Source organism: Sinohyriopsis cumingii, chromosome 18 (assembly GCF_028554795.1).
Source record: "Sinohyriopsis cumingii isolate HCF-2022 chromosome 18, ASM2855479v2, whole genome shotgun sequence".
Taxonomy (NCBI): domain Eukaryota; kingdom Metazoa; phylum Mollusca; class Bivalvia; order Unionida; family Unionidae; genus Sinohyriopsis; species Sinohyriopsis cumingii.
Genome location: NC_142978.1, coordinates 72,229,378 through 72,253,382, shown reverse-complemented (window position 1 = coordinate 72,253,382; position 24,005 = coordinate 72,229,378). Strand labels below are relative to the sequence as shown.

General features: G+C 36.5%; 1 protein-coding gene across 1 annotated transcript; it reads left to right on the top strand.

Annotated features, from left to right (window-relative positions):
- On the top strand, positions 1 to 23,979 carry LOC149776958 (hillarin-like). The gene is made up of 7 exons (XM_089941674.1): positions 1 to 527; positions 11,266 to 11,529; positions 14,795 to 15,163; positions 15,547 to 15,678; positions 16,489 to 16,571; positions 17,134 to 17,277; positions 19,438 to 23,979. Exons 1-7 carry the CDS (start codon positions 117 to 119, stop codon positions 20,786 to 20,788), a joined length of 2,754 nt encoding a protein of 917 aa, XP_089797800.1. The 5' UTR covers positions 1 to 116; the 3' UTR covers positions 20,789 to 23,979.
- The last annotated feature ends 26 nt before the right edge of the window (positions 23,980 to 24,005 follow it).

Genomic DNA, 24,005 nt, shown 5'->3' with positions numbered 1-24,005 from the left:
ATTGTTTACCTGTAGCAGTGCATTTGTGATAAATCCTAGTATGTACTAGCATTAACCAGTAATGCTCACAATGTGACGTGATTCCGGATTTACGTAGTATCTGTGTTACTCTCAAAATGGAGTCAGATCCAGATTTACAGATCCAGGTACACGAGGAAAAAGGACAAGATGGAACATATAAATATTCTTTTTCCTACGAGCGAGCGACACTGTATGAATTCAAATATGAGAGAAATGCTGCCCCGGACTCCGTGGACCCGTGTTACCGGTGTTATAGGAGAGTCTATCCCAAGGAACAAGTTAACGTCGGAATCCTTTTCCATAAACAATGTTTCAGGTGTAGGATTTGCGGTCTGCCCCTGACAATGCAGACGTTCTACCGTAACGATGCGAACGGCACGTATGACAAGGAAGTCTACTGTAGGACTCATGTCGGAAAACAGATCAACCAAATCCAGTATGAAAAAGCTGTCGTCCCGGCCCTGGAAATAACTCAACAGGGCTCCAGCCACTCTGCATCTGTAATGGTAACAACATTTTTCTCATTGTCTGTCTCTTTGAACGTCATCTATCTTTCACCCGTCTATCTGTCCGTTACTCCCATATGTACAGCAGTAATGTGCCGACAGGTTTCTAATGCCGTGCCCCCAGGACTAAGTTGTTGAGAGTGAAAGTTCTTCCTAATCTGCATGTAAAAGGGTTGTACAGATGAACCATATATATATATATATATATATATATATATATATATATATATATATATATATATATATATATATATATATATATATATATATATGTATGTATGTATGTGTGTGTGTGTGTGAGGTACTTGTTTACACGTTTGTGTGTCTGTGCATATTTATAGACAGAGAGAGAAAGGAGAAATAGTTTAGTATCTTAGCGTGTATTTGTGTATATAACTTATGTGCGATGGGTTTATTAACACGTCTGTGTATGTTTTCTTATACAGACCTTGTGATCAAAATCCATTGATGTGAAGGTAGATCATAAGGGTGCGCAAAGAGTCACTGACCTTGAATCTCTTAAAAAATGGCTTGCTTAACAAATCTAGAGATAAACATGTACATATATGTTTTTGTTCATCAAACGTTTTGTCCATTCTAACACATACACACACAAACACACACGTGTGTGTCTGTGTGTGTGTGTGTTAGTAGCAATGATCGAATACGTCTGCATATTGCTATGAATAGTTTAGTACTGGTCTTTGTGCTTGTTATTGAGAGGGAGTGTACTCTCGTATTGGTATAACTGAAAAAAGAAGGAAGAAGAACATATTTTATCTGAGAATTTACACTTTAGCATAATGGTGGACGTTTTTTTAAAATGTTGATTAACTTTTTCCTTATTATGTATTATTCACTTAATTAAAAGCTGATTTTGCAAACCAATTTTGCAATCATCACATCATGGTCTGTACAGCAATTGTGGTTTAACTATAACCAATTATAAATAAACTTAAATGTGTAAACGGTTTGGAAAACTGCCCTTGCACAGGCATGTGTAACGAAGAACAGTTTGAAAATAGACTGGTACACACATTATGTTGCAGGTGACAACTTAATTGACCTATATAAGCTCCATCCGTAAACAGTATGGGCGTTAGAGATACCTCCCCTTGATCTCACAATTTTAACAGAGCCAGCACAATACCGAGTCACACTATTACACATGCTAACACAATACCGAGTCACACTATTACACATGCTAACACAATACCGAGTCACACTATTACACATGCTAACACAATACCAAGTCACACTATTACACATGCTAACACAATACCGAGTCACACTATTACACATGCTAACACAATACCGAGTCACACTATTACACATGCTAACACAATACCGAGTCACACTATTACACATGCTAACACAATACCGAGTCACACTATTACACATGCTAACACAATACCGAGTCACACTATTACACATGCTAACACAATACCGAGTCACACTATTACACATGCTAACACAATACCGAGTCACACTATTACACATGCTAAAACAATACCAAGTCAAACTATTACACATGCTAACACAATACCAAGTCAAACTATTACACATGCGACTCCTCGAGAGAGGAAAGCCAATCTTAATCACAAATACTGGTTATTCACATTTTGTACTCTAATTTATTAAGGTTCTTGCTCTCAACCTTCTTGACGATTTCGAAAAACATGCGTCAAGTTCATAGAAACTGAAGACAAACTTCTGAAAATTGCGAGTCCATGCAAAATCAGAGAAGAATGACCCAACCATTTCATTTTGGAGACGTAATGGGGGCTTAGACATATTCTGTGGAACAGGAATCCATGTCAGTGACATATATTGACATCAACTAGTGTTCTTTAAAAGTACGCACGATCATGGTTTACCATCTGAATAAAAGCAGAATGTACAATATAAATAATGTCTCAGGAGATCAACACAGATCTAACTAAAGCCTTTCTGTCAAAACATTAAATGCTTATAACATCCAAATTAAAAAGGCGAGCAGTGAACTGGAATTTTCAAATTATTATTTGTTGACGGTGACCCTTTTATTAAAGGATTTCTTGGGTGTTTTATTTGCTGTTAGGTCTAGAACTTGGCACCAGCATATATTGTTGTATTGTCACTACTACAACATAGTAAAGACCGATTATGGTATGCATAGTAAATACCGATATCAGGGCCGGATCAGGTAAAAGGTTCGGAGGGGGTGTCAAAAATTTCAAAAGAGCCATGACTTTTCTCGAAATGGCACCAGATCAAAAGCCCGTGTCTATTTACTCAAAGTGTGCACAATACCCAATACACGTGCGCAAGAATAAAACGATGGTAAAATTTCAGGTGACAAATTACTAAGTTACTGTACGTTTGTGTGTGTGTACCTTTTTATTGTTGTTTTTTGTACGGGGCAAGGGGTGGAACCACCAACACACACACACACACACACGATCAAGCCCTGAATATATACAGTGCAATACTTTCCATACTAGAACATCTTAAAAGACCGGTATATGCTATCTTAAAGGGACAGCGAGGCATGATGCATACACACCTAATCATGTTTAAGCCTGATATCGGAGGATAAGTGTACTATGACAGTATTTCAAGTAAGAAGATCACACATATGCTAATTTATACCTGCCACATATAATCTAAATGACTTTCTAAATACTTTTCTCCATCGGAAAAGTTGTTATCATTCTGCACACTGGATGATAAGTGCCTCATAGAAGATGATGGATGAATTTGTTTATTTAAATTTTTTGTTGTTGTTAGTTTATGAGGCAACGTTCATCACTAAAGAAACCCCCCAAATGAGACGTTGTTTATGTTGGTTGTGTTTAGAACACTGCTAATGAGTTTGAGGATGGATGTTGTTCAGTTAGGAACTTTTTTAATACATTTTAAGCAATTTTCGTAAAAAATATAATTAGACCAAATTAAGAGTCCCACGCGGATTTTTACATATTTCCTGTTGGTCTTATTGTCCATTTGTGATCTCTTTTTTCTCTCTGTGTTATAGGATTTATTAAAAAATTCTAATTAAACCTCTCATGTTTCGAGATTTTCAAATTTAAATTTAGCATTTGCACACCGATTTTGAATTAGATTAGAGTTTGGTGCAAGCGGCCGTTGTTTTACGATATAAAATAATATTGCTAAAGCCGGAACAGATATAGCTGCTGTGGTTCAATGGTTAGCGTGAACAGAACAAAACAGAAGGGTGCAAGTCTAAATCTTTAAGCCACAGAAGCCGGGGTCTAATGGAGGATTCATGAGTGTCGCCCCCGTCCCCCCCCCCCCCCACGCCGGAAATGGGGAAGCTTAACCAGGTACGCAAGTGGTTTGTGGGACGAATCTCTTGGTGAAGAAGCCCCCGGTAGCTCCAGCATTTTCAACTTTTTCAGGCATACGTTTAACCATGTAACTGTAAAAAAAAACTTACTCTGGGAAACGTTTCGGTTATTTTGCCCTCATATTTTAGGGACAGCTACCATGGTGTGTCCCTGAACAATGTACTTAAGGTGCATCTGTACTAAAAGCACCAAACCAAGCCCAACATCTTCAGTAAATGAAATCGATAAACATGAATATCTTGTACGCCAAAACGGAGATTCTAACGCAAGTTACGCAGTATGGCAGTTCCAGACACAATGCATTTCAATAGCAAATTGGACGTCACTGTGTTAGATTGCCTTAATTAACAGCTTCTTACACCGCTTCGAGTTAATTGCTGTGCCGACTTTGTTTGGCCAGCTAGTAGGGCTATATGAATCCTTTCCTCAACACCACTGTTTTATTTCAGACAAGAATTTACAGATTTCAAACTTCATTCTTTGACTACACAGTAAATGTAACTTAAAACCAACCTGTTGCCTATTAGCCCGAGCAGAGAATACCGAGTATGTCACCCGTGATTAACTTTTCTATCGCCAAAAGGAATTTGTTTACTGTTTTACTGGTAATTACGGAGAACAGCTGTACAAAGGTAAATTCAGTAGCGGATGGTCCTACTAGCAGATATTCTGGTTGTGCAACTAATGCGTCCCTTCCACACGATGACTTGTAATGTCGGCGAAAAAGAAAACAACAAGTACAGTTCGCGGAGAACCACTTGTGATAAACGGGTTCAGAGGCAACAGTTATAGCAAAATACAAGTTTAGAATGATCAGATAGTATAGATGAAATCTGAATGTGCGAAAATGCGGTGGGATTTGTGTGTGGGTGATGGTGGGGGTGTTGGTCTGGAGTGACTTAAGCGACGTACATATGGACTGATGAACATGTATCCGATACTTAAATATTTCGATTTTCTAAATTTTCTATTATTATGGCTACCGACTTTTAATAATTTTTCTTTCAGTCGCAACTTCCTTGTAAATAACTAAAATTGATCACTACCATTATATATTAAGTTCAAATACATATAAGATGGGTCAGATATGTCGTGTTGTTTTAAGGCCGCATGTGTTGGGGGAGCGATATTTGACCAACTTTGGAACATTTTTATATCCTTTTTATTTGTTCTCCAGCTGTAGAAAGCAATTCAAAGGCATAGTTTGATTTAGAAGGAACACTCTAATAGTTTTATGTAATTTTCATGTAGAGGTCATCTGATAGGTCTATACGGACTACCGATGACGTAAGCATATTCAGCTAAGCGAATAAAATTAGGGATACAGAGTTCTGTAATTAACCTACATTTCGCTTCCAAATTATCGCAACATCGTCATTGAAACAATGAAAATTGTGTAAGAAATAAACAGAATCTTACCTTTTCTTTTCTCTCAATATTTCATTTTGTGGGTGTTTTGTTGAAGGGATAAATTATTCATAGCATACGTTAATACTGTTGTAGACTTATTGCTTTTTTTCTTTAACAAAACATCTTGGATGTACTGTACATTTACCATCAGTTCAGAAACAGCAAAATATGGAAAAAGAAAAGAATAAAATCGATAAAAATATGATTTAAAATGGTATATCATTGTCACCCGACATCATCACTAAGGAAAGGTTGCTTCAGATTATAGAGTCCGTCTACATCAAATTCGATGGTTGTATGATGACCAACAATCTGCGCAACGGAATGGTCAGCTTCAAATGTAGGTCTGTCCGAATATTCATATGATTCGCGCTCGAAGTCGTACGAACAGTTTAATTCTCTATACCAATAAGATTTCAATATCAGTGTTTTATACTTTATTTAATTACGTTACCACTTAAAGAAAAAACGAGCGCCATAATTTTTACTTTTTTGCACATATGTTTTAATCTTAAAAAAATAAAAATCCTTTATTTAAAACTTGCTATTTCTATGTTTTCTTTTGCTACACCCATACATATTCAGGCACAAGGAATCAGAAAAGCCTTGACTTCAGTATTCTTACAATAACACATAATCATTGGGGGAATAAGACAACACTAGATACAAGATAATATCACATTTCCAAATTACTGCATTCAAGCCGATTCGCGGTGATCGACTGGTTACGGCATTAGACTCGTGACATGAAAGGCAGGTAGACCTAAAGTATCTGAAGTCCCTGCAGCAATTTAGCAAACCCACCCTATTCCATTACTTTGCGTACCCTACCCCCAGGCTTCTATCCTGGAGCACCTTTTCCATTTGATCCATCTTTAATTTGGCCTTGCCAGAAGGGTACAGTTTCGATTCCCACCTTTGGACTAGCCAGATCGGTGACGGTGATGCGTCCATTTCCAAGGTACATTGCAAAATCTAGTAAAGAACCCACCTCTACCCCACCCCAAAAATATAGCATTATTCACGAAGAAGTGAATTCGATTGTTGTATCTGTTACATTAGGTTTGTTTTTGTAACTGGAATTCATGGAGTATGCTTTACAGAAGGGGTTTCAAACATGCGGCCCTTGAAGTTATTTCCACCAGGCCCGCAACGACACCCGGATTTGTGTAAAATAGTTATTAATGCAATTTCTTTCTTCACAGCCTGCCACTTTTGATAAAAATTCAGGTGAGCATATAATTCCTCGCCACTTAACAACATAATAGCATACTATAGTGGTCTTCATTTTGTTTTCATTTTTGACAACACGTTTGTATCGCTGAATGAAAATGTTTCAGTGATGCGAATGTACTAATCCTCATTTGGCCATCGTGGTGATTTGAGTTTGAGACCCCTGCTTGACATTTTCTTTAGACTCCTCACCCAACTCTTATATTCATGGACATGGTTTCGTTGGTAATTGTGACCAGTGCGAGTTAGGTCAAGGAATTTGTATGCAGATAAAGTAGTAAAAGTACGAGTATGTCAATGTGTTAGACTTTGTTTTTAAAAAGTTTTATTAAATAAACTTTTTATATGTTGTACATATTTGCTGTATATTCAACGAATGAAGATGTAGATGTCGACTGTTAGATTTCTACAGGTATTGAACACATAGCCAAAATGTGAGTAGGGTTTCACAAAACCTAAAGCGTCCAAAACAAACTGCAGTGTCGACGATAATAATTACCCTCAAACTTTCTTATTTTTTGTTAGGTGCATTTTTATTTCCTCTGCTTATTTCAAGAGTCGGGTAGAGATAGGCCTTGTAGAATGTAGTCAGGAGGAAGGTAGGAATAGACCTTGTGAAAAGTAGACAGGAGTCAAATGGAATAGACCTTGTGGAAAGTAGACAGGAGACAGGTGGAATAGACCTTGTGGAAAGTAGACAGGAATCAGATGGAATAGACCTTGTGGAAAGTAGACAGGAGACAAGTGGAATAGACCTTGTGGAAAGTAGACAGGAGTCAAATGGAATAGACCTTGTGGAAAGTAGACAGGAATCAGATGGAATAGACCTTGTGGAAAGTAGACAGGAATCAGATGGAATAGACCTTGTGGAAAGTAGACTGGAGTCAGGTGGAATAGATATTGTGGAAAGTAGACAGGAATCCGGTGGAATTGACCTTGTGCTAAGAAGACAGGAGACAGGTGGAAAATACCTTGTTGAAATTGACCGGAATCAGGTAGTAATAGACATTGTCAAAAGTAGATAGTTTGTTCAAGTTCATATCGTGTCCTGGACATTTCAGTCATGCAGAAAAACGAGGTCAGCCGTAATCGTGAGATAGTTACTGTTTACTGTTAAAGTGTTTTACGCCTTCTTTCAATATGACATCATCAGCAGATTTTCTTGACTCTTTTAAAAGTATTTTTCTGCATTAAAGAGAGGCTAATGAACAGTTATTAAAGGTAAGGGGATTAAAATGTTTGGATGGGAACGATCACCCGAATTTCACAGACTTTTACATTTTCTACTTCCGCATGCACAGTTAAAACTAAATGCATCTTGTCAACCAGACAAGGCCGCTTACATCGTCAATGAGCTGGAAGATAAAGTTACGATCATCATGGTCATCAACAAACCAGTATCGTCACCAATACGAATCTTGCCGATTTATTTATTGTCGGATGAAATTCTAATTTCAGACGAAATAAATGTCATCACTTGACATGCAGGTGATGTCTTTCTCCATATACATATGTATATCCTTTCCTGCAGTGGTACCTGAATAATAATAATAATAATAATAATAATAATCTCATTGATGTGTTAATCTGTTTTGGGGGTACATGAACTCAATAAATATGTCCAAAAATACGGAATTCATTGTCATGAACATTTCATTGATATAATCGATACATTGGCGTGCGGTGATTCTATGATGCGGTGTGTGATTTTCTTTATGCGGTGTGTGATTTTCTTTATACGTAGTTCAGGGCCATTTTTGATAGCGTTGAATAACATTTGTATGTATAGCTACAACATTGGGTACAATGTCACAAAAGTCTAGTAACTCCAGAAGTTTTAAAATTCATAAAGAAGAGTGTGTACAACGGTTAATTTACCTTGCTGAAAAGACACCTCCCATAATAATAACAAAACATTTCATCCACGTGACTCATGTCGGATGTAAATGTAACAGCGTATCTAGTAGATTCTAAGTTTGTACTAATACGAAAGCTAGTTTGATTTTCCAAAGCTTGATTGAGTGATACTTACTTTCTTAATGGTATATATGAATACGAATGTTGATATACACCAATGAATGAACTTGACAAGGAAAATAATGGTTTACTGTCTGATGGTTCATAATGGAACTCTTTCTGCATTTATTTCAAACAATTACAAAACAAACCCCTTTCTCTTAACATCACACTCCTTCTTAAAAGGAGATTCGTACGCTTATAACCAAAAGGATATGCTTGTTGTTGGCAAAGGTTGAGCATATTCGTTTTTATTCATTCAGTTATTCATTCCTTTATTGTGTTTGTTGTATTGTTCGCTATTCTTTTTTATTTGCTTGCTTGCCTATGGAGAGCTGCATAATTGTCTTCGGTACAGTTCCAGCTTTAGGTTTTGTTAGAATGCTTATGGAAATGCCCAAGGCTATATATACTAAATGCCTCTCATAGGTTCTGTTAGAATGCTGATGGAAATGCCCAAGGCTATATATACTAAATGCCTCTCATAGGTTTTGTTAGAATGCTGATGGAAATGCCCAGGGCTATATATACTAAATGCCTCTCATAGGTTCTGTTAAAATGATGATGGAAATGCCCAAGGCTATATATGCTAAATGCCTCTCATAGGTTCTGTTAGAATGATGATGGAAATGCCCAAGGCTATATATGCTAAATGCCTCTCATAGGTTCTGTTAGAATGATGATCAAAATGTTCAAGGCTATATATGGGCAATGCCACTGATAGGTTTTACAATGATGATCGAAATACACATGGCGCAGTGCCACTCATAGGTTTCCAACGACAGTTTCCCATAAAAAATTCAAAACAAATCTTTTTCCCGCGAGTCTCTGCCACACATAAATTGCAATAAAGTTAATAAGGTTAAGATGCAAAAATCTGGATTTGGCCCCGGTTTCACTAAAATTCTTTATATTGCTCCTCAAATTGAGATTTTATGTTATATTGTTTTCCACATTTCAGATAATATCAATATTTTTTCAGTTGCAGGTAATGGAACGGATGCGAAATAAAATTACCTCTTAAAATTCAACAGATGTTTTTAAAAAAATCCTCAGAGAAAGACATGGCTCTTTTAAGGCACGACTACTGTAAGGAATATTCAAGCTAAGAATTGTTGTATTTAAATTCCCGGTTCCTGTTGAATATTCTATGAAGAATTTTAAAAAAGTCTTGGTTACCAAACAAGCAGTAAGGACGACATTTAAAACTCTCAATTCAATAAACACATTTTGAGATGTTTACAGAAACTGGGACTAGGTCAGGAAATTATAAACTTTGGAGCGTAAGATTTTGTTTTGACCAACCATAAATTACGTTATTATTGAAAGCTAGTTTCTGATTGGCTGATTGTTGAAACTCAATCTCAAACTCAGGGTCAGAGTTTTATGATCTCCAGCCCGTGCCTGAGTATACGACTTTACTCACGAATGAAACACAAAATGTAACGTTCTAATGAAGTAAAAGTTTTCAACATTAGCAGCATTTGTTCTTAGATAAAGGTGGCCACATCTGAATGCTTTACGAGCTTCATCAGTAGTTTAAAAAAGATTTTTGGCTTTGATTTTTTGAAAGCAAATGTTACGGCTTGTTCTAATACGTTTTATTAATTAAAGATCTGAAACATGTATCATGTTGCGTGCTAATTAAAGCAGCATACTTTGCGTAAACCGATAATTTTTAAATAACATTACCAGCTTGTATTTACTGCGTCTAATAATGTTCAACGATGGCGTACCACCAAAATCAGGCGAGATAGTCAGTTTAGAACAGTAAGTTTAGCGTGTTCAAATATCCAGGAAACACTTACGCTGGGATCTAAAAAAAGTATTTCGCTAAACGAAATACGGTTATTAACGACACTCGCTTTCCCTGAATTGTAATCGATGTATAGCATTCATGGGATTTAACGGCACTTTAGCAGAATACCGGACTGATTAGTGAAGATTTAAAATGACTGTCTAAAAACGTCAAGATCAATAGTTGAAAAAATCTTTTTAGAAAAGCATCCCTTCCAAATAACACAAACATTTAGCAATACAAGATCGTAGAAGAAAAAGAAAAACTGTAAACATATAAAAAAAGTTTTTATACAAAAAATTAGGATAAGATTAAATATAGCATCCTTCAATTAGAGAGTACAAATTTCTTATATAAATATATAAATCGTATTCCATAAAAAATGCGATGTTTTGTCTGATGGTACCTAATATAAAGTGTCTTAATATCGTCATTTTAAAAAGTGGAAGTCTATCCATTTGACAAAAATATTTTCCACTGTCAGTGGTCACTGCCAATGTTTTTCTAAATTGTAATCTTGCCCAGTTTTGAAATGATTGTCTTCATTTTTTATTTGGATTTTCTGCACTTTTATTGGCAGTTTCAGGTAGGGCACCAATAGTTTAATGAAGATTCTTGGATAGTGCGAGCACTTTACTTTGTCAACCACATATGTAAATGCTAAATCGTCTGCCGAAGTTTTAGGCGCCCGTTCAGTTTCATTCTTTATTTTCTTGACTCTGTAAACCTTTGTTCAAAATATATTGACCGTTATTCTTGGAGAGACCAGAAAAATCATGTTATGCTATTAACTCAGTTTTCGATTGAAAGTATTTTTTTAATGCCAGGAAATACAGTGTTAAGATTATTTTTGTTATTCTACAGAAGCCTCATGTCAGGATTGCTGTCGCCCTTTCTATCATGTGTATTTTTGTTTCTTCTTTACATTCAGGTGGAGGCAAAAGGCCGGAAGGGCGGCTTGGCGTCCGTCCAGGGCGATAGTCCCAAGCCTAGTCCACGGGGAAGTCCTCACTCTAGCCCCAGACCAGAATCACGAACAGATTTGCACAACACAACAGGGTCGAGTATGACATTCGTGACTCCTAGAAATAAAACCCACCCCAGCATGGGGACATGGACGTCATCATCATTGGATTACAGCCTTCTGTCTGGAGGGGCGTATTCCAGGCCCCGATACGTGCTGCAGAGCTTTGAGGTATGATGAACACTTATATAGAAATTAAATTCATTTTTGGATTTGTTTACAACATTTCCAGCAACAACACCATCAGGAGAGAACATGCATATTCTCAAACCTGACTTTTTATATTGTGCATTCTATAGAAGTAGCATAAGACCTCAAATGATTATCTTTTATTTTTGAATACATTTTTAAAAAAAAAATAAAATATTAACGTCTTTACGATTTACATATTATATTCTTGCACTTTATACTTGGTTTTATTTGGTTTACATTTGTTAAAACTATTCTTTTCCGAACTGCATAATATAAGATCGTGATGTACGTATGATGAGTGTCTTGCAGTACACTGCCTGGTCATGTCTTTCGTTATTAATTCACAATGGTCACGTTTAGAGCTAAAACACATTTGAAATTTCGAATCAGAATACTTTTATGACAAGACTTGAATGGAAAACAGTTATTTGAATGTTCGTTTTTTACTTATCAAGCTTGGAAGCATTTTGTGAAAGAAACAAACAAAACAAAATTTAACTTCTGCAGCGCTGAATTAGTTTGCAAGGCAACAACTTCAGACGTGTTAAATCACATGAAAGTCAAACTCGTGCTCACACTTTGTTTGTAATGTCATAATTGTCATCAGTCACTTTGCTCATAACATCGCCATTTTATAGTCCTTGTCATCCTGGCGCTCTTGAAAATATAAGGTTTAATACGGCAATTTGATACAGAACATATGGACGGGCTTGTCATATAAAAGTCAACCAAGCCTTTAGGGGGCAGGGGCCAGTTTTTTATGTATAAATTTAATGCCGTAATCAGTGACCTAGTATAAAAAAAATCATAAAAAGTCAGATACACAAGTGAGGTCAAAAAGATCCATATTTTTGGATACCTATATTAAAACGAAGCATAAGAATATTATCCACTTGACCAAATAAGTCAATGGCAGTTCATAGCAGAAGTTTATGCACCCCAACCCCAAATTTATACCTGCATTTTTAATGTCCGAAGTTCATTTTGGACACCATGTGATGCTCACAGTGCAAACGCAAGTCATTTTCCTGGATGACAGTTCTGCAAAAGAGTGTGTACTAAACAGGCTGATGCGATTGAAAATAGTTGTCATCTAAGCCGTTTTTTTATTATAGATATTCTACTCGCCCCAAACCCATGTGTTTACTGCTATGGGAGGCTAGCTCTTCTTCCTAGCCGACTATTGGTATTTCACTATCAACATATTGCAGAGTAACTAAGGAAGGTGTACATGTCTGACATCAATTTAAAGAACAACACATGCCCAAAACACCTAGCTCACGAATATATCCATATCTTTAAATAGTAAACAATAATAGCTGAAAAAGTCACACCATAGCCTAAAGTTAGGAAATTTGCCAGGGGCCAATTTGCGAAACTGCACCCTGCCACCTTATGTATCAATTAACGTATCCAGATTTAACTCAGTAAAATTAGCCACATATATGTGTGATTTATGTTACGAACAAATCACTTCCGAGAGAATTTTCAGAGAGAGAGATACGTCCGCATTTAACCGAACGAGAAATTGAGAGTTACTGCCTTTCCTTACTTACAGTACGCCTTAATCAGTATTGGAGCATTTTCTGTAATACTGACAAAAACATAACAAGGAACCCACATTGATTTGATTTTTAGTCTGACCCCCCGCCTCAAAAAATAAATACGCAAAACCCTTGAAATACCAATTTTTTAAGTAGATTTGGATGACAGAATTCACGATGTTTTCAATAAGTCTTGGTGTTGATTGCGTGGGTTGGTGGCGGTATATACCGATGTAGACAAAGAGACAAAAAATGTGGAGTTTAGGGCTTTATTAATATCGACGAGTAGTCTAATTCTGTATAAATAGATTTAACTGATATTCAGATAAGAAAATTTAGTATTCACTTCAGCTGTAGTCACATTAAAATTCGTTTGAATTCGTGTTGCCAGATATACAATACTTACGATGCTATATATATTTATTATATATTTCACAGTGAAATGATGAATTATATCAGTGAGAGAAAAATTATATCTCCAGAATGGCGATATCACTTTTGCAAAATACCATTTTCACTTTTTAGAAAAAAGATTTGCCCTTGTGTATGCTATTCAAACCATTACTTCCATATTTAGGCACATTTCATTCTTCTTCTTCTTCTACATCAGAATGAATAGCTCTTAAGATATGTCAACTGTCGAGATTTCTGGTGTACATTTTAATCAGTCATTGAGGTGTTATCAAGAAATGCATGAAAAAGAACTTCAAACAGTAAAACCTAAACTTCAAGTATGAACTATTTTATAATTATTTTTCCACATGATTACGTCAGTGACTGAACTACATGACCTGTTGCTAGTCCCTCGTAGAGTATTATATTCCAGATTCTACCTGCAATATTCTATTACAAACAACGCCTATTCCCTCATAATTAAATACAGTAATAACAGCTTTTAAGTAGGAATGTTGACTTGTTGACTCGCATCACATTTGTGTTTGAAAACGATGGATAAATCGGGCCTTGATTAGAGCTGAGTGCAAACCGGAATTAAGCAACAATCGAAAATTGGATGCAGCGTCTGCTACCAAACTGCAAACTTGCCAAGGTCACACAAAAATTCACTTTTGAATGTAGAAGTAAACAAAATAAAGAACAAAAATCTTTACAAGTAAACTCACAATCATTATTTTGTTTTTGTTTAAAGATGTCACTCTGAAGTCTGGCAGTAAATACCGCTGTGTGATATTTCTCTATTATTCCATCCCAATAGTATCAATCCGCGTGTTGATAAAAGTACAAAATCTCTTCATTTTCACATGAATACAATCATTATTTCGACAAAGTACACAATATGAAGCATTATATGTGGAAGCTAAAATTGTAAAACGTCGCTGTGCCAAAAAGTATGTAAAGTCTAGGAACTTCTTTTTATCAATTTGGTAATGCAGCTATTAATCGCATTGACATGAATGGAGAAAATCCAAGCAAAACGACTATTGTGGCATTAAATTATATAATAAAAAGAACGTCTACGTTTTTTGAGTAGATATACGGAAATATTTCACGAGTGACAATACAAGATGTTTCCACTTCACTAGCCAAATGTTTCCGTATATCTACTCAAAAACAAAAAAACCGTACATATCATCTGTCTTCAATGAGTTTTTGTGTTTGTATGTATGTATGAATCTCTTTAAATTTTCATGAACCACAATGATGTAACGATTGTGAATATACTGTGTTTTTTTCTTCTTCAGGACTTTGAGAGAAGCGGTGTATTTGAGGCCCAATCTTTCTTAGAACAGCGACACCGTGAGGAAGATGCGCGACTGCAGCGCTTTCTCTCAGAGGAGAGGGAGCGTGAGATGAAGAAGATTGACGACTCCATTAATAGCGAGAAGGAGCGCGCAGCCGTAGAACTGCTGGCGGGAATGGACCAGCTCAGTCTGCAGCAAAACACACGAAATCTCGCTATGGAGCGCGATAGGCTGGAGGAGCACTTTCGGCGGTGCCGAGATGACCGAATGAAGATGGTGATGGACAAGGTTGGTTTCGAGGAGAAAGCTAGATCCGGTAAGATGATGGAGAGGCACGCCCAGGAGATGTTAATGCTCATAGCAGAGAAGGTAAGTTGATACATGCTTACTTTGTCATAGCTTCTTTTGGTCAAGCACGATCTATGAATATTTAAACAATGACAATCCGTACACATATTATCTTTTTAAATATAAATACTGGAAACATGTGGAGTGTTTATTTCATAATGATTTTTCCATTCTTTAACAATTTAATATTTTTATGATCATTATACATTTTTGCAACCAATTATATTTACAAAACCAACATTTTGCACGTTGGCCTCCTACTCTCTTTCTTTCTGTATTTGCCTTGTGTGTTCTCTTTCATTCAGTTATTATTTTGCCTTGTTTGTTGAGGCTAAGATCTATATTTCCAGAGCATGAAACGTGAATAATTGAATGAAAAAAGTATGGTTATATTTTTAATACAGGACCGGGAAGTTGACGGTAATGCCTTATATGATCATTCTATGAAGCCTGCAATAATACCACCAGAAACCAAGAAGGCTCAACTTTACAAATCTCCGGTCATTTTTGAACACATCGACAAGAGAGCTATAGAGGTATGTAAAAAAAAAGCAAACTGGCCTTGGTTCGAAACATTGACAAATCTTTTTTTCTTCAGCGCATTAAATCGTTTGAAATGCGCAAGTTTTAAACAATAAGAAAAATGGCATATATAGCTATGGCATACATTAGTTTATTTTCTTCTTCCTTCACATTCCAGGACTCTTTTTTCATAATTCATAGAGTTAATTTGTAGAAAGTGCTCGTATTGAAAACTCAGTGTAAAATTTGTAACTATTACCTTCATATCGATTGTAAAACAAGTTCGGCCAACTTATGCTGGACACTGCTAGCTGTTAACGTGATGTTATCTTTGAGGTGGTTGAAAAATAGGCGATATTTGATGATGACCACAGAACTGCACAACCTAGACCACGGACGTGCGATGCGATTGTATTACCTCTTATCTATCCAGATCGATATTATGAAGTCATTTAACGTTTTAAGGTACATTTATATTTCTTTCGTTTTCATAGATCATGCAAATCAAAGTATTTCTTGAAAACGATTTTTTCTGGTCTTCAGAGGGATTAATATAGGAATGACCTTATTGTTATTTTCGTCACGAACTTATAAACCATATGATTTATGCATTTTAATGGATTAAACTCAATAAAACGGCTTTTTTTCTTCTTGAGAATTTGAATCTAGTTCTCAGGGGAAACGGTTTTATTTGTGTTACAGTTAGGTAAAATTCAGTTCAGTGGACCATAAAACCTATCCAATCTGTTAATCTCGAATTATAAACGTTTGAAGATTTGTTGGATTCCAAAAGTCATTCATAAATCTCGCCTGATTCCATGCAGCTTTCTAACCGGGATTACTCAAGCTATACCGACCTGATACGGGACTTGACCAAGGACTGCAAGAACGAGTTAGAAAAAGCAAGGTGAGAAACAGTAATTTTCTTTCTCTAATCTTCATTTTAAGTGAAGAATTTTGTTTGTCTTTTCGTATATGCACTCAGGATCCGCAGTTATTTTAAACAAATCGCGACAATTTGTGACATGCTTGATGTAGTCTGTCTCTCACATTATTATGCAGATCTGTCCATACTTATGATGAATATAACTTGTTTTTAAACCATAAAAAACTTGAAGATTAGCTTTGATTCGTCTGTGTACGTACTTTGTATTTATGAGATCCCAGGTTTATACAAAATATTTTGTATAGTTTTTGATGAAATTGCTCCTAATTGTATTAACCCATCATGAAAAGGTCCGAACCTAATGAACATGTTTGAATGTCTTGCAAATAAGCTTGAATTTAAAGCCCTCATATGACTTGTATGGTTCATCCTTGTAACGCACGAAGTTCAGTCATGTTGATGAGTAGTTCACTAAATTAACTTTCACATAGAGACATCTGCATTTTAGACTCGATGCAAACATCAATAAGGATAAATATAAAGTTGTTTTACCTCAAAGCTTTATTGTAATTTATAATTATAGGGCTTTGTTTCGATGGGTGATAGCCAAGGACCTGGGTAAGAACTCAGTGAACGAGATTGTCCGTCCAAACTCCTCAGTTGCACTTCTTAAGGGAGTCAAGAGCGGGAAGGAAACATACCACCAACTCTTCAAGAGACTCTGCAGGTAATGATCTGATGAAAGAGACTCCCTACTGTACTCCACATCCAAACTATACTCTGTGAAAAGTAATTCAGTAAGATACACTGATACACAGAGTAACGCTCAGGTGGTAAAATAACATGAAATCATAGTCCTGTTTTTAAAATTGTGTCCCATAGCAATTAAATATTTAACAATTATCTCCATAATGCTGAACAAATCGACCAGTAATAGGTACTCGTATACTTAAATGAACATGTGACGTAGCTGTACGACAGACATGAACAGATTTTCTTCAGCTTTCGGAGGCGAGAGAACAAATAGTACCATAGAGCCTTTAAAGGTTGCCTCCCCTTAGTTTCAACTATTTTTGAAGATATTTCACTATCTCTTTTATTTCAGTTAAAATTAGAGAAGTGTCATCATATTGATATTTTAATGTAGTGTATTGACAAAGATGCAACAATCTGAATACTCTGTACAATTTACTCAACGTTGGACACTATAATTAGTGTGGTTTCATTCATGTAAGGATTACTGGTATTCTTTTGGATGGTATTTGTGAAAAGTCAAAACAAACAAACAAACAAACAACATGAACACCATTTTTGTAGTGATGGCCACTTCGCAGCTGGCCACTCTCATTATAATTGGCACACTAGAGCCCAAAACCGAAGAACTTGTTTTGGAAAATGAAAGCTAGGAAAAGAAAGGCATTCAAGGAAAAAGTCCTCTAAACAATGACATTGTATGTTGGAATTCTAGGAGGGTCTCATCAGTTTGAAGGTGCGAGATGAATTGGATTGAAATCCAACATATTTTAGCGAAGTTATGCTTTGAAAAACAAGGTTACGAGGATGGGTAATCATGGACCATAGTTCGTTTGAGTGATGAGATGGAATGATTGAAATTAATCTTGTTGAAGGTGTTATAATTATGAAGCTACATGTCCAAGTCTGATTGGAATCCAACAAATTTTAGTAAACCTATACTGTCATCGGATGTTGGACATGGAATTCAGGTCTTATCAATATCAATTGCACGCTAAATGATTTAAATCCAACAAAATTTGATAAGGTTATGCTGCTGAAACTCGAGTGAGGAGGAGAAGGAGGATGAGGAGAAGGACGAGCATTCAAGGGCCATAACTCTCAAGGAACGCAAGAAGTGGAAGTCATTCAAAATCTAATCAGTTCTTGGCAGCATACCAAATTTGGTTCAGATCGAACGAACTTTAGTAACATTGGAAAGTAAGATATAGAGGACAAGTAATTAAGGATCATAGCTCATAGAAATGATGAAGGTTGACAATTTTTACTGTTTTGATGTTGGATTATTATAGTAAAAACAAAGTATAAATTCGTCACGTTAGCTTGCAGAACCCAATTTCAGAAGGTCGGATAATCAGAAAGAATAGCCCCTGTAAATGGAGTCGTGGAATGCTGGAAATTCAACTAATTTAAGGTCGTCCGTATAAAGATGCACGCTAAATTTGGAAGAAAATAAAGAACTCCAGGTAGAGTCAAGAGACCGTACTAGCATAACTCTTGTGATTGAATTTGCGGAACGCTGGATGTCAAACTAGTTCACTGTTTCGTCTGTATCAAGGTGCATCTCAGATGGTTGAAATCCAGTAAACTTCGGCAAAGTGATGCAACGGAAAGCAAAGTCATAGGGCGAGGCATTTAGGAGGAATAACTCATCAAAAAGAAATTACGTAGCTTTGGAAATAAAATTTGTCCAAGGTTTCATCGACGCAATCAGGATGCCACAGTTTGGTTGAAATTTACCATTTTTAGTAAAGCTATGATGAAGAAACACAAGTCAGTATGTCGAGCAATCATAGGTACGTGCAAATGATGACGTAGGAAGCTGAAAATCGAACTTTGTCAGGGTATTATTAACTTGTTACCTAGCAGTAACTAAATTGTTGACAAAGGGACTAGCGGCCAGATGGACAACGTTGTTATTGTAGGGTTCCGCCATCTTCGTCGAGCAGGTCCCTAACATGTATTTTAGGACCAGACTCATTTCCAGTATTAAAGTAAAGGGCAACAACTGTTTTGTTTGAGGAAAATTTGATAGCTAGCTTCTAAAGAAAGAGTTCATTATAGTTTGCATATGTTTTTCTATTGTACATTTATCGACAAATGTATTGATTCTGTTTTCTGTTTTTATCTTCAGTTATGCCGGCCTGCACTGCGAAATTATTATGGGCTACTCCAAAGGAGCAGGTTACAAGCCTGGGATGAACATGGACGGCAACACATTCCGCAATTCGTGGACCGCGGTGGCCATTGACGGCAGCTGGCGGCTGATCAACTGCACGTGGGCAGCGCGTCAGGTGACCGGTCACAAGGACAACCTGCCACAGATCTTTCACAAATACGACGAGTTCTATTTCCTCACGGACCCCGAAGATTACGTCTATCAGCACTATCCGGACGAATCAGCCTGGCAACTTCTGGAGATTCCTCTCCCGTTCTCAGAGTTTCTAAATCTTCCCGTGGTCAAGTCTCCATTTTTTAATTATGGACTCAAATTTTATTCCAACTATGGAGCTACTCTTTCGACAGATACTGGAATGGTCGAAGTCAGACTTGTGACACCGAAGATCCTGGGATTTGGGAATTTGCTGGAACCATACAACAAATCTACAGACACGAGAGTTCTCGAGGGAAGGGTCCTTCTTCGACTTGTAAAAAACGAAGCCATATTTACCATCAATTTACCACAGCCTGGTTTGTACAACTTCTCAATATACACCGGTGACTTTTGTAATTCAGACTGTTTGGAAAGCGCATGTTCTTTTCTTATCAACTGCCGCCAGCTTATGGGCCCGCCATCTCCACCCTATCCTCCGGTCACTTTCTTTGGTCCTACGCCGATAATGGAGAAAATGGAAATAACTGCAGAAAATCAGCTCGATCCACTGATAGTGTCGGATTCAGATTACTTGGAAATCATTTTTAAAATGAACAAAGACGTCCACGTGACGCACACCTTCCAGTATTTCGAGGCAAGCAATGGAGAAGTTCAAGACATCGACAGATACGTATTTCTCAAGTCGAGAAATAACACGGGTGCTATCTATATGATTCGGTGTCCAAAGGAGGGTTTTTATATATTTTCTCTGTACGCCAGTGAATCTTCTGAGACGACGGACATGGACTGTGCTTACAGATATTTGGTTATCTGCCAACAGCCGAACCCGTCCGTTAACGCGTTCCCGAAAACATACCACCGTTGGCAACGGTGCACGCTGCACGAGCCGATTTACGGAGATCTGATGACGAATAAGCGCTACATGTTCCGTCTGGACGTTCCAAATGCAGTGGAAGTGTTTGTGGTGATGGGGGAATACTGGTATCATCTGAAGAGGAAACTTGGCTTCACATGGGAGGGTAGCATCCCCACCAGCAAGACTGCTACAACTCTGAAAATTTACGCCAGATTAAATGCGGAAAGAGACTGTTCCATATTCGCCCATCTTCTAGATTATGAGCTTGTTGAAGATGCCGAAACGGAGATATAATCGGAATGAATCGATTTTAGAGAGAAAGCATAGAAACATTGTTATAGTGTCAGAAGTGTCTTATCATCAGGTAAAATAGGAAAAGTGGTAGAATGGAAGACCCAGATTCCTACGCCAATGACCAATTTGGCAAGACGAACAACCCAGTTGTCAGTTTCTGATGATGCCAGTGATGGTTGAATAAGGTGTATTTTTCTGTGTCTGTAGAATTCTTATATTTCAGATTTAAAGTCAAATCGCAAGACATTCAAAAGGAGTGGGCGCAGGATAAAGGAATTTATCTTGATACAGAAATGACGAATAACTACTACTGCTATGTAAAATAATTGCTACTAGCTTATTTGCATGTTCACATAGCACAATAACAATACTTTTGTTCGCTAAGCCATACGAAGTGGAGGAGTCCGATATTTACTTTGGATCATAAACTATATATGAATATGATGATTTCATTTCAGTAAAAATTATATGAATATATATCTCTTTAAGGCATAATGTTTCATTGTCATTGTAATCAGCTCTTGTTGCCTGTTGTTCATTATGAACTAAGCAATATATACTTTGCCGGTTTTCAATGCAATGCTTACACCGAGAGGAGAATAGTGATCTCCAGGTGTGCAATCACTGCCATATCATACAAAGATTGTTTTGTATATATATATAAAGACCCTGATAAATGCGTGATAGTGGTCCCATGATGCCGTAACACTGTTAACCTAAGGAAACACGTTGAAAAGTATCACGGTCCAACTTAATTGAAAATTAGATGGCAGCCTCGTGGGCTGCTAGAACAATAACCTGGATGCCAAGCTCAAAACTTCCCGTACCGAAAGAAGGCAAAGAAGGCACTTGAATATGACGTTATGAACTTCAAAAGTATATTTAGAAAAATGTATGTGTCATTTTAAGATTTAAATTTTACAATATATTCTTGTAGGTATTGTTATGAATAAACGTAGAACAAGTCATGATATATAGTAGCCCAGTGGGCTACCAAATATCAGTATGTGGTAACCTCGACCCAGCATTCTTGTAGACTTCGGGCTTAGGGCATACTGTCGGAATCAGAATTATTATTTTTATTATTATCTCTTTTGTTTTGTTGCCACAAATGTAAAACTAAGTTTACTATAATTAAATTCACAAATTGATCCGCCAATGCTTACACCCATGACTCCTTTAACACATAATATTTGCTGTTATTTCGCAAATGCACTCGGTTTTCGCGAAGACAATATAGCGCATGAAAAATCTGAGTTTAGACTCCTGGTGCCTAGTAACAATAAGCTAAAGGGTTGAGGCCAGTTGTACGTTATTAACCGAAATATTGATGATTCAAGTGAATTTTACTATCATCATCCACTAAAGATGGATTATTGACTTTGAACAAATGAGATGGAATTAGCTGACATGAAGTCATGTTAGAGTTGTTGTTAGCTTCATGGCACAATGGTACTATGAATAGATTTCGCATTCGAAAGTCAAACGCGGTGGGAAATAAGCAAGATTTCTTCGTCATGATAAGCTGGTTCCAGTTACTACCCTACTTGAAAATGACTGACTGAAAAATCAATGTAAATAAAAACATTATCGAATTCAGGGACGGTACAGTTTTATTTTCCCTAGTAAAAACTGAAGTGTCTAAGATGTAATAAATTCGTAAATTGCAATATATTTTCTTCCCTTTTTTTTTCTTCGTCTCCAATGCTTGATTCGATTGGTTGAGTATATTGGCCATGTTCTTCGAAAATTTTTGTGTACCTTAGAGCATCTTCGCTAGCCAAGGTTCCGATATCCCTATCTACACAATGGCATATCGAGCAGACATTTCTGTGCTTCGGATCTGTGAATTTCATTGGATGCGGTGCCACCGTATCCAATCAACTTTAAGTTGTCCAAATTTGAACAGTGTTTCTATTTGACTGAGACAAGGGGAGAACACAACTTGAATGGACTGATAAATAATCACTTTTCCAGTGCCTGTCTGTGTTTACATAAATACCTTTCACCCAAATATACCTGTAATGGCTTATCTCTAGTATATAGTCATACTTTCGATGCAACACATGAAATCTAATAGATGTCGCTAGGACAAAGCAACGATATTGCTGTTCGATCCGCCAAGGTGCAAACAGGGATATCGGAACCTTGGCTAGCGAAAATGATCCTCAGAGTGGACTAACATTAGAAAAAGCATATCCTTGATACCTAAACACAACTTAAGTTTCGTCTCCGCAAGGCCTATTAAATTTTGCAATTTATCTTATATATGTGTGTTTAACTTCCGAGAGGCATATCACATGTTGCAATTTATTTTGTGACAGGACGGACGAGGAGGAGGAAAAACTGAGCTACTTTGTAACTCAGCTAATTCGTGATACTCTTCTGTTTTGTTTTGTTTTTATGTTTTTGTTGTATTGTCTCTGAATTATTAATTTTCGCTTGTCGACGTTTGTAAATTGCCTCAGTGGTATTTACTACCACTCTATAACATCATGATTTTGGTATTATCGTGAGTTCTTAATGTTTATGAACCTTCTTGATACTTGTATTATGTTGGGCATATTTTCCACATTTATGTCAAACAAGACTCGTACTATGTTGGGCATATTTTCCACATTTATGTCAAACAAGACTCGTACTATGTTGGGCATATTTTCCACATTTATGTCAAACAAGACTCGTACTATGTTGGGCATATTTTCCATATTTATATCAAACAAGACTCGTACTATGTTGGGTATATCTTCCACATATATATCCAACAAGGTTTGTGTATATTGTATGACAGCCATTTTTTTTTTAACAAAACCGCACATAAAAGTGCCATTTTTCTTTCATAGAAAATATCGTGCCAGAAATTTTCATAAAGTCTTAATTTTGTGCACGAAGCTTATAATGTAAACTAAACTTATTGCAGATTAATACGACAAATCAATGGAAACAACTTTTTATTTTCGTTAAGGATCTGTATTAACTTCTTTGTTACAATTATTCTCAATATTGTGTTATAGTTTTCATCTCATTTGTGAATGGATGCATGTATCTACCTTATTTATTGCTAAGCAGCATTGAGATTAGTTTTTTTTCCCCAAATAATTATTATGTAATATTTCTTGTCATATTTTGTATTTCATTTAGCATAATCTCTCTGTATAAAATGATGGAACTAAAATTATTTTTAAAAAATAGCTTGCGTCACAATAAATCGTAATTT